At 35.6% G+C, this 12,548-nt stretch overlaps 1 protein-coding gene across 1 annotated transcript; it reads left to right on the plus strand.

Moving 5' to 3' along the window:
- Positions 1-4,975: 4,975 nt before the first annotated feature.
- Positions 4,976-9,921, plus strand: LOC137726403 (DNA replication licensing factor MCM6). Its single transcript, XM_068465329.2, has 17 exons — positions 4,976-5,340; positions 5,446-5,568; positions 5,662-5,824; positions 5,938-6,131; positions 6,238-6,433; positions 6,534-6,611; positions 6,840-7,069; positions 7,153-7,267; positions 7,485-7,559; positions 7,643-7,783; positions 7,926-8,129; positions 8,220-8,381; positions 8,464-8,519; positions 8,677-8,717; positions 8,845-8,970; positions 9,262-9,392; positions 9,505-9,921. Exons 1-17 carry the CDS (start codon positions 5,111-5,113, stop codon positions 9,685-9,687), a joined length of 2,448 nt encoding a protein of 815 aa, XP_068321430.2. The 5' UTR covers positions 4,976-5,110; the 3' UTR covers positions 9,688-9,921.
- The last annotated feature ends 2,627 nt before the right edge of the window (positions 9,922-12,548 follow it).

Raw genomic sequence — 12,548 nt, forward strand, 5'->3', positions numbered from 1 at the left:
TCTCGAAACGGCTACGTTTAATTGTCTGCTTCCCGTTCTCCTCGTGGCCTCCACTTAGCACATCCTCATGCATGCAATGCCAAATATGAGTCACGATGAAGAAGAGGTGGCATTAATTATGTCTCTACTACTTGTATCGATATTGTCTTCACTTAATTTACCGTGCAATCTATATATGCGATTTTTTTGTTAAACAAGATTTTATTCTAATTTACATAATTCAAAAGCTGTAAATAAATAAGAATATGCATATAAAAAATTAAAGGGTAATGTTAAGAAGACAAAATTTTTAAACCAAATTTTGTAAATCAAATGGTGTGGATACTAATGATTCGATCATTACTTAAATGTTGATTAACATACTTATTTCCAATTGATGACATATCATTTGGTTTACCAATTTAGTTTAAAATTTTAGTCTCTCTAGCATTATCCAAAAATAAATGTATAAAAATCACATCCTGTAAATAAACAAAGGAGCTGGAAGATAGAGAACATGTGTTTTTGTTACGACTTGATGGAACATATGCATATAAAAAATATGTGCGAAAATCACAGTTTTAAATAAATAAAGGAGCTGGAAAAGAGAGAGAGAGAGAACGCGCGTGTGTTTTTGTTATGACTTCCAAGTCTTGAAACGGATGCATATGAAAAAAAGTGAAAGTGCGAAAATCAAATTGACTAAACAAACAAAGAAGCTGGAAAAAGAGAGGGAGAACCGAGAATGTGCTTTTGTTATGACTTGAAGTCTTGAAACGTCTAAAATTAATTGTACGCTTCTCGTTCTACTCGTGGCCTCCACTTATAGCACTTCCTCATGCATGCATTGCCAAATCTGAGTCACACGAGGAGCAAGAGGTTGCATATTTCCAAGTGCCTAGACTTTCAGATTTCCAGTTACACGGTTTGGTGGGTATTTCGACACGTGTTTTAACTCTTAAGCATGCGTTGCTTTCTTGCATGCATGCCTAGTCTCGATGATGCCCTAGACCCCAACTTCGGATAAGGATTGCCAAGATTGGTCGTTAACTGGGATTTTTTGGGGAGTAGGATTGAATTAATATTTTGAACTGGATGTGGTTAGCAGTTACGTATCATAACTGAACATTAAACGTTTTCTTATCATGAATCACGATGCTCTTGCCCGAAAAGGGGAAGCCTATTAAGCTCGATGAAGCGAAGTGATGAACTTCGTGCAGCATTATACGTTATAGCGCGTATATATCATTTGAAAATTAAAAAATGACGTTTAAATCTTCTTATAAGTTTTTTTAGGTCGTGACTTACTTAGACAAAAAATAAATAACTTTTATTTTGCAATTTATTTTTTTAATAAATTGTAAGAGACTTGTTAACTACTTGGATGAACACTTATTATATGCTTGTTCACCATGTGATCAATATGTTCTAATACTCTATATGTCATTCTATTTTTCAACTTATGTATCTCAATATAATTATGTATTTTTTAAAACAGAAGTAAACATTTATTAATATATTATATAATAAATTTAATTAAATTTTGAAAAACCGTCTAAACGTCTAGAGGCTAGGTTTCTTACCATCCCTTATCGTCTTTTAAAATCTTAAAAAAAATATAAATTTATTTATTTAGAATGCTGCTATAAACCACCCATACATTTGTCCTATTTATGATTTGTCAGTGCACCTAATTTTCTCAATGCTATCATTTTTTTTTTTTTTTCTCAATGTAAAATGGGTGCATCCGATCCAATACAATGAAAGAGTGAGTGCATTCGGTAGACTTCCACATCACCCTAAATTATAATTCCAGCTATGATATACTTTTATTGCATAGAGTAGGTGCATCATAGGTTAAGCAATTATATATGCGCAAGACAAAGCTTCGTAGGCCATCGAGCTATAGTAAGAACTAGGAAAGTGGCTACTCTAGCTAGTAATGTCTTTTCTTTTCAAGTGATTGTAGTTAATGCAGTTTTTATCAATTAATACAGGGTAGTTAGAAAGGTCATCAATTTAATTATATTTTGTAAATCATATATTATGTTTGTTGATAATTGAATTATTACTTAACTGTTGATTATCATGTTGATTTTCTATTTATTACACATCACATAATTTACAAATAAAAGGCACCTCCAAGCCAACAAAGCTCTCTGCTTTGCAAGGGTCTGGAAGAAAAGTCTATCGTATGAGCCTTGTTAATATTTTTAAAATTTACAAAAAAAATATAGTCTAAAAATTTGATCAGTCTAACATTACTCATAATTAAAATTTATCTTTTTAATATTTTTAAAAGGGAATTATTATTAGCATTCTAAAAATCTTATTCTACACTCAAAACTTTCTATATTAAGAAAGAAAAAAAAACTCTTGTAAGGAGTGTAGAATGAGATTTTTGGAGTGCCAATAACACTTTCCTTTTAAAATTGATATAGAGCAAATGTTCCATCAATGAGCTTAAAAGTAGGGAAGTGTTATTGACACTCCAAAAATTTCATTATACACTCCTCATAAGTGTATTTTTCTTTCTTAATATAGAAAATTTGGAATGTAGAATGAGATTTTTGAAATGCTAATAACAATTATCTAAAAGTAAATAATATAATTAAATTAGGCAGCAATAACTGAAAAGCTGCGCCAATTTCAGAAGTAGGTCTTAGTATTGATAAGACAAGGTTCCATAATAAAACCTCTGCATAGGCAGGCAGCTGCAGGCAGACCTAGAATTTAATTTGCATGTTTTGAACATAGCCAGGCTCATTTTCTGCTTCGTTCATTCATATTTGGTGATTAATTCATGGATTATTCAAATTGCAGGTAAGATCATTCTTAAAAGAAATATCAAATTATAATAACTAAGAGGATGTATTCAATTGAGAATTTGAGAGATTTAATGGATTATAAATCCATGAATTTTTATAGAGTTTAATTGATTTGTAGATATTTCATATAAAATTTTAATTCAATTCTCTCGAAATCTCATAGGGGGAGGTGAGATTTGTGGATGCTTAAAATACATTACGAAATTTCTCCAATTCCCTCTAATTCCTCAACTTTCTCAAATTCTTTAAAATCAATTTCTAATTGAATACACATAGAATGTGATAAGCTTCTTTAAAATCATAATTGACTACACCATGATTTCTAAGGATTTTAATAAACTATCTTAAAATTCTGATTGAATACATCTTGAATTTCAGAGAATCACTTAAAATCCTAATTGAATACCCCTAGATTCATGAAAAGAATTAAAATCCCCCAAAATCACAATTGAATACCCCCCCCCCCTAAATTTAAAATTGATGTTTGATGTGGTAATCTGAAGTTTGTTTGTCAAATTTTATACTTCTACAACCGAATTGTCAAATGTTATTTTCTTATTAAAATAGAGGTCTAAATGGTTGTAATTGTTACAAAAAATGTTGAAACAAATTTTTATTGGTAGAAACATTAGTGGAATAAAGAATCGACCATTAAAATTATTTAAAAATAAATTTGACTCCTAATCACAAAGCCTTCAAATCTGGTCAGCAAATAACACTTCGGTTGAAAAGATTTTTTATGTCAAATATGCAGAATGACATTCTATCTAGGATTTTGACATCTCCTAAGTCGTTTTTTGGTACATGAGAAATTCTAAGGGAACTATTTCAAAGTCTCACTCTGTCACCTCATGTTTTAAGCACAATGTTTTATAATGTTGACATGAAAATTGATGTTAAACTGTGAAGTGGTAGAGAGTTCATGCAAAGTCCTCTTTAAAAAGTCTCATTTGCATTTCTCTCTTCTTCTTTTTTTGTTAAACCTTAGCATTTCTCTTTGGTAAATTCATTCATGGAAGTTGTAAATACAACCGCCTTTCGTTCATTTACTATATTTCCAATTAGGGAAAAGAATGCTTTGACCCAAAAGAAATGAGGGAAACAAAAGGCCTTAGTGGAAAATAAAGTCGACACCAACCGATATTTCGAAAGGACTCTCTAATCACTTAAGATTTGATTACTAATCCATCTTAAGAAGTGAGTTCTGTGTGTGGATTTGCCTCCTTACAACCAAAAATACAAATCGAAAATTGTCAATTGTAAATAAAATAGTGTTATTTTCCAGTCCTGGAAACTGAAAAATGGAAATGGATCCTCTTCGGATCATTTTCTCTTAATCTACCAAGTCTGGGGATCCGGACCATTGAAATTTGATTCAACAGCTATAAATAAGGGTCAACTTTAAAAATTATAATAACTTTAGTCGTTGGATTAAATTTCAATGGCCTGGATCCCGAACTTGATGGATTAGGTGGAAGGGATTCAGAGAGGATCCCTTTCCCTGAAAAATAACATGTATGAAATAAATATTAGTAAAAAAAATGACTCAAAAGCTATGGAAATTGTGTACGGGAGACAAAATTAGAGGCCCATTAAAAGGTATTGGGCCAATAGATAATTAGTCCTATAAGGTATTTAAGCGGGAGAGAGGCGTTGGGCTGGCACTGGGGAGTCTCATTTTAGCGCCATAAACCATAAGCAATGACTGAGAAACTGACTTCATGCGGATGTCTAAGGTTCGAAACACACGAATGACGATGATGTATTATATTTGTGTTGACTTCGAAGCCTCATAAGTAGCTGACCCATTGTATGACGTAGCTCCATCCTTCTTCCCTTAGAGTAAATTATCCCTCCTCAATATCATGTATCAATGTGAAGGGTGTTCGCTCAATACACGAGGATGACTGAAAGTCGTTGATTAGCATGATAAACAAAATCTTAGGTACAAAGGGACACACAATGTCAATTAGCTTAACTCACGTCTGTAAATAATTTCGATGTTGGATGCACTAAAGTTCTGAACAAATTGTTATGCGCATTTACAAATTTTACACCCCCTCATTCAAATTTGTATTGGACTGGTGGAAAATGGTTATGGAGGCCCATTTTATGAAGTTGGCCCAAATTGTTAGGTGGTTTTTTGGCGGGAAGGCGTTGTGGGGGCAGTTTTATTTTGGCGCCAGAAACCAGAAAGCGCCACCGAGTGAGAAGGAAACTCCAGAGAAAGAGGAGAGAAAGAGAGAGATAGAATCTAGAAGTGAGAGAAGTGACTGAGAATCCGAGACTGCGAGGAAGCAAAAATGGAGGCTTACGGCGGATACTTGGTGGACGAGAAGGCGGTGAGGGTAGAGTCCATCTTCGTCGAGTTCCTCAAGAACTTCAGGATCCCCGGAGGAGGGGGAGAGGCGTATTACGAGGGGGAGATCGAAGCCATGGCCGCCAACGAGTCCAGCACCATGTTCATCGATTTCTCCCACGTCATGGTTTTCAACAATCTCCTCCAGAAGGCCATTTCCGACGAGTTTCTCAGGTTCATTTTCTGGAAAAACCCAAACCCTAAATCCCTCAAATCCCACCAACTTGATTGATTTGTGTATTCACTCAAAATTTATCGACCTTTTGTTTGATTGATTAGGTTTGAGCCCTATTTGAAGAACGCTTGCAAGACATTCGTGACGCAGCTCCGCCCAAACTTCATCTCCGACGATTCGAACAAGGACATCAATGTCGCCTTCTTCAACCTCCCCGTCTCCAAGAGGTGTGCTTTTTATTGATTTCTTTAATTAATGGTACAGAATTTGACTGAGCTTCCAAATTGGAAATGTAAAGTAATTGATTTTTTTCATTCTAGGTTGAGGGAATTGACCACAGCGGAAATTGGGAAATTGGTATCGGTGAAAGGAGTGGTGACCCGGACCAGTGAGGTTCGACCGGAGCTACTACACGGGACATTCAAGTGCTTGGAGTGCGGAGGCGTCATCAAGAATGTCGAACAACAATTCAAGTACACTGAGGTCAGTCAGCTTACATTTAACGACCCAATTGTTTTTTATCCATTAGTTCAATGTTTGTTTTGAGCACTCTGGTGGGGTGATTTTGACTTTTTGTTTTAATTGTGGGTTCAAAGCCAACAATCTGTGTCAATGCCACATGCTCTAATAGAGCAAGGTGGGCGTTGCTTCGGCAAGAGAGTAAATTTGCAGACTGGCAGAGGGTACGAATGCAGGAGACGTCCAAAGAGATACCTGCGGGCTCCCTTCCCAGATCACTGGATGTTATTATCCGCCACGAGATTGTTGAGAAGGCCAGGGCGGGTGACACGTAAGCAAACTCACACCCTTTTCTCGATTTCAACTCGTGTTTTCTCTTCAGCATCCTTATAGCATGTACATAAGCTACATATCTGTTTCATTTTGGGAACTTGTAGGGTCATTTTCACGGGCACGGTGGTTGTCATACCGGACATAATGGCATTGGCCTCCCCTGGAGACAGAGCAGAGTGTTCTCGACAAGCATCTCAGCGCAATGGTTCTATGGCTGGACATGAAGGAGTGAGGGGTCTTAAAGCATTGGGAGTGAGAGACCTCTCCTATCGCCTTGCCTTTATTGCCAATTCAGTTCAGGTTTGCCAATGAGTAGATTTTATTAGTATTTCTGGTTATGTGATTAGTTTATTTCCATGTTCTGTACTTAACAATTGCATTTTTGGTTCTTTTCCTTCAGATTTCTGATGGTAGACAGGATACTGATGTCCGGAACAGAAAGAAGGATGCTGACGATGATGACAACCAGCAGTTCACTGTCAGTTTCTGATACAACCTTCTGTGCTTTTTTCCATCTGCCAGTGTCTAGTTGTTGTTGCTCATTGTCATTTCTGATTTCAGTACTTTTGATCCTTCACTAATAATTTCTTCTCATCTGGCTATTGTTCATAGTAGAACGTCACTATGTTTTGGATCTCTGCATACATATGTATTATTTTTGGGCAACACATTACTGACCCACTATTATTGTTCATTAATTTGGCAGGAAGAAGAGAAAGACGAAGTTCAAAGAATGAGGAATACCCCCGATTTCTTCAATAAGCTTGTTGATAGCGTTGCCCCAACTGTATTTGGCCATCAAGATATCAAGCGTGCAATTCTGCTTATGCTCCTGGGTGGTGTCCACAAGTTTACTCATGAAGGCATCAACTTGAGAGGAGACATCAATGTTTGTATAGTTGGAGACCCCAGTTGCGCAAAATCCCAGTTCCTAAAGTATGTCTCTTCTGCTGCATATCATTTCAGTTCCCCTAGTTTATAGACATGTCTATATTTTTTATTTTGTTCTATCACTGTAGGTATACGGCAGGAATAGTTCCAAGATCCGTTTACACTTCTGGGAAATCCTCCTCTGCTGCTGGTTTAACAGCAACTGTTGCCAAAGAACCAGAAACAGGAGAATTTTGTATTGAGGTAGCATTTAAATTTATGGACGCTTATTAACCATTTTGCACATACTAATTTGTTTCTATGGAAATATAGCTCCTATATTAGATTTTCAGTGCTGCATTTCCAGGTTGATTTTATCTTATTTTTGTGAACTGTGAGGGAGTACACATATACCTATTTCCTTTGGCAATCTCTTGGCCAATCTGTTTCCAGAATTGCTGATATGTCACCTTTATTTCAGGCAGGTGCGTTAATGCTTGCTGACAATGGTATTTGTTGCATTGATGAATTTGACAAAATGGACATTAGGGATCAGGTAATTTTTTTATTGTTGGTACAATTCGATTACTTAAGATAGATGGATATGGCAACTATCATTATCTGACAAGTGGACTTTAGGTTGCGATTCATGAGGCAATGGAACAACAGACAATAAGCATTACAAAAGCAGGAATACAGGCAACACTGAATGCTCGAACATCAATTCTTGCTGCTGCTAACCCCACAGGTGGCCGTTATGATAAATCTAAACCACTCAAGGTTTGTATGTGCTTGAAACTTTAGAGTTGTTTTAATAAGTGCAGGCTGTTCCGTAGGCAAAATTTTTTTGAAATAGAAATGTTTTATAGATTTTCTGTATGGAGGCTATGGACTTATCACCTTTTTGTTTGTGTTTTTTCAGTATAATGTGGCTCTTCCTCCACCTATCCTCTCAAGGTTTGATCTGGTATATGTTATGATTGATGACCCAGATGATCAAACTGATTACCACATTGCCCACCACATTGTAAGAGTACATCAAAAGCGCGAAGAGGCACTCACTCCTGAATTCACCACTGCACAGCTGAAACGTTATATTGCATTTGCTAAAACTCTGAAACCTAAGGTATCTATCTGCCTTCCAAAACCATAACCTCCTCCCTCCGCCCTCCCTCTCTTCTCTCTCTGTATCTGATAGCTGAAATAAATCATGCAGTTAAACTCAGATGCTAGGAAGCTGTTGGTGGAGTCTTATGTTGCTCTCAGAAGAGGTGATACTGCTCCTGGTAGTAGAGTTGCTTATCGCATGACAGTTAGGCAACTAGAGGCGTTGATCAGATTGTCCGAAGCCATTGCTCGAAGTCATTTAGACCTTCAGGTGCCTAATACTGTGGCAAGTTATTTATCAGGGTTTAAGATAAGATGCATATTTTTTTACTCTTAACAAATAATTCTTACAGGTAAAACCAGCCCATGTCCGTTTAGCAGTGAGATTGCTGAAAACGTCAGTGATCAGGTATGAAATCTATGACACTGTTGAATATCCTCCTCTCGTATCATCTCTCTCTCTCTCTCTCTCTCTCTCTCTCTCTCTCACTCTCTCTCACTCTCATACTCACACTCCAAATTCAGAGGCTTTGTGTCAATAACGTGCGTTTTCTTTTGTCATTCAGTGTGGAGTCTAGTGAGATCGATCTGTCTGATTTTGATCAAGGTGATGATCAAATGCCAAAGCTGAGGCAGCCTCTGAGAATGCTGGCATTATTATAAGACCTTTTGTTATTTTATATTACGCTTTCTTCAAACTTTATCTTAACATGATCACGTTATGTGGGTAATAGGTGTAGCAAATGATGATGGGGCAGCAGACCAAGGAAAGATTAAAGTAAGTGATGAATACTTTCAGAGGATTGCCCAGGCCCTTGTCTTGCGTCTTAGACAGCATGAAGAAGATGTTAGGCAAAGCGGTATGGCATCTACCCCTTTTTTTTTTTTTTTTTCTTGTTAACTTGTAGTTAATCATGGAATGTTAGATCAGCTTTCCTTTGGAGTGTTGGTTCCAATTCTGTATAAATCACTAAATACAGATGTTTATGCATTGTGATAGTCCCGTCAATCAATCCAACTCGAGAACATCAACTGAACCCCTAGATTTGAAATCACTTCTTCCAAATGGACTCTAACCTTTATTTGTAATTAATACCAAGCAATTCGTTTTCTTGGAAGTTCTTTAAAGAATTAGAGGGTTCCTTGTTCAGGGACAGGGCTGGCTGGAATGAGGCAGAGGGACTTGATTGAATGGTATGTGAGACAGCAGGACGAGAAAAATGCTTACAGTTCCAAGGAGGAGGCAGAGCGTGAAGTTACCATAATCAGTGCCATCATAGAGGTAAGAGTACCGTTGTCTTGCACCCCAGTGTTAGTGTGAATATTGCTATATTAACTGGACATAATAGCTGTTATCTTTGACTTAAAGAGAAAAATAAACATGTGAAATGCAGTGGTTGATAACAAGAGAAGGACATTTGATAGTACTAGATGACGGTAGGCAAGCAGCAGAAGGCGAGGGTGAAGGCCAAGGTGTAGGTCAAGGTGAAGGCGAAGGTGAAGGTGTAGGGCAACCATCAAAAAAATCTAGAAAAGAAAGAATATTGACTGTGAATCCCAACTATGTCATAGATTGATCTGGTGATACTATTTGAGTAGGAAACCATCAAATCATCAACCGTTCTTAAGTTCACAATCAGCCGAATGTGATTTGTAGCTCAATTTTGAGCCAAGTTTATGCGGCAAAATTTGTTACCGAGAGCTATCGGTAATTCACTAGAGCTCAAACGTTTGTATTGTACTTTTACCCAAACGTTTGTATTGTACTTTCACCCATTTTACTAATGAAATGAACTACTTTATGACATGAATTATGGTTTTTACAAATGCATGATGACAGATTGACGGTTTCATGTTTGCTTTAATGAGAGAAGTAGAGGCTTCTTTTTGAGGTTAAGGTCTATCGTATCACCTGTTGGATAAGACAACACACTAGTAACGGGTGAGACCCTCTGCATATAGCTTTCATCCATTTTTTAGCGTCGTTGTACGCACCGAAGAATTTCTCCGCTTTGGGGAATCAAAGCAAAATATTAATTAGTGAAGGCTAATAATGTTCTAAGCCAATGACTTTCGTTTTCAGAGTGACAGAGTTGATTATGTTATGTTATTTTCGATAGAGTTTTGCACTCAAAGGCTTCCCTCTACGTCATCCTTTGTCTTCTTGAATGGTTTTGCTTCTCATCATGTTTGTGCTTCCTCAAGCCATTGACGAAGACCACTTAACCTTTTTCCTTTCAATTGAAATGACAAAAAAGAAATTCAATAGATAAAATCCGACATTCAACAAAGACGTCTATATTCAATGGATAACAAAAACAACTGGCCTTAAATTGTAAAGGTATAGCGTATGAAAACGACACAAATAACTATGTCGCTTACAAATTTACTTCATCCTGTTTTATCATTACTTCATCCAAATTATCATATGGAGACAAATGAGGGCAATTGACGTCACATCTCCTACCATTTGAGCACTGATCTAATAAATTATAAATGGATAATTGGATATGGATTACAATATAATCATATATTATTCTAATTGTTTTTGGACAAAACATTATTTTAATTCAAATATAATAAATTTTATTCACTAATTTTTTTTTCATAAAACTAAATTAATAAGGCCTAAATTGTGGTCTTTGAGGGTCTGTCTTGAAGGAGAATTCTGTAAATCCACCAACTTTCATAAGATACCTCGTAAACAACAACATTGCAACTTTTAATACTCAAAATAATTAGATTGCTTTTGGTTTGATTTGATTCTTATAAATTTTTAGTAATTTACTGACAACTGTTAATTGTTTTTTTTTAATTATTTTTGAAGTCCAATCTAATTAAAAATTGTTAACAGATTTAATATTCAATCCAAACAATTTTGATTTGCTTGCCTTATAGTTTATAGGCCATTATTAAGGCATCAAACATAATTCTGAGCTAATAAGGTGTATATTTGATCTATGTATTAACTGATTTGCAAATACTATTTTCTTCTTTGTTCAAACTTAAAAGTTCAAATACAAACCTGGCATTAGCCAAGCAGGCCAGCAGTATACTCCTCCTTCCACACTTGAGTTCGAATGTCCCGTTAATTTAAACTTTACTTCATATTTCTTCTAAAAATTTAATTTTTGTCATCTAATTATCTTCAATTCATTCAATCCACGTCAAAAACTGAGAGGTGTGTGTGGAAAGTAAAAAGAGGTGTGTACGGAAAGTAAAAGAGGTGTGTGGATAGCAACATCCAATATCTATAGAAGAATAAAGGTTTGAACATTTTCCTAGAGATTAGATTCAGGTTTTATAATTTATCATGTTCTAATAGGATTTCAAATGTTAGAAGTCAATATCTGAATCTAGAGGAAACAAGACAAATAAAGGAAAACAAAAACATTTAGTCCACAATATCATCATAATCATACAATATTAATTTTCAATTAATCACTTTCTCACTGAGACTGCTCACCATCCCTTTGTTATAATAATTAGGAAAATTTGGATTAAGCTTGCTAAATAAAGAAATAAATTATCAAATCACATTTTTGACTAGACTCTCCATAATCTTGATCCTTTTCCTAGTGGGATTAAGATTGACCGTTCTTGATAGGGAGATAAATTATAATGGGATGTTAAAGTTTTGCTATTTTTTAAAGGGGTGTGCCTCTTTTTACTTCTCACACATTGCTTGTTAAATTCTGTTTGTTAATTTTCTTTATTTTATCTGATATGACGGCCAAAAATTAAAGAAGTGCGTAAGAAGTAAACATGAGTGTGTGGATATCACACTTTTTTTTTTAATAAAAGTGTCAAGCGAGAATAGAATTCAGGACCTCAGATGCAAGGATCAATATCATTAACCAACTGAACTACAAACTCTTCAAAAAATTATGACAACCATGAACTCATAGTTAAATATGGTGAATATGCGTACAACTTTCCTGTTAAGCGAGATAAATACTTAGTACAACTTTCCTGTTAAGCGAGATAAATACTTACATGATGATATAAGCAACGAGATGCTGGAGAATTTCCCGACACTCAGATTAAACTCGAGTATTAATTCTTGTAGGCAAATGGGTGGCCGTCAGATTAGCAAAAGATGGACGTTTCACAGAAAAATCAATATCTTTTTCTCTGAAAAATCAATATCTTTTTCTCTGAAAAATCCCCTAACCTCTGGAAAGGTGTTCTCACCTGGGATATCTCCCTGTTACATATAAAAAAAGGACATCTCCCTGAAAATGTATGATACATAGAATCTCTTTTTGGTAAACTCAAGGATGCTGTTTCAAATTTCAATAGAGTTCAACTTGAAAATCAATTTTACCTGTCATTTAAACAACAAAATATGGTTTGACATATGTGTAAAAACTCGTTCTTTGATTTGTTTAGTTACGTTTGCATTGTAATTTTCAAAGGAGCAAAATGAATTAGTTGG

This window comes from Pyrus communis, chromosome 5, assembly GCF_041283825.1.
Source record: "Pyrus communis isolate YQ-2024b chromosome 5, ASM4128382v1, whole genome shotgun sequence".
Lineage (NCBI taxonomy): Eukaryota > Viridiplantae > Streptophyta > Magnoliopsida > Rosales > Rosaceae > Pyrus > Pyrus communis.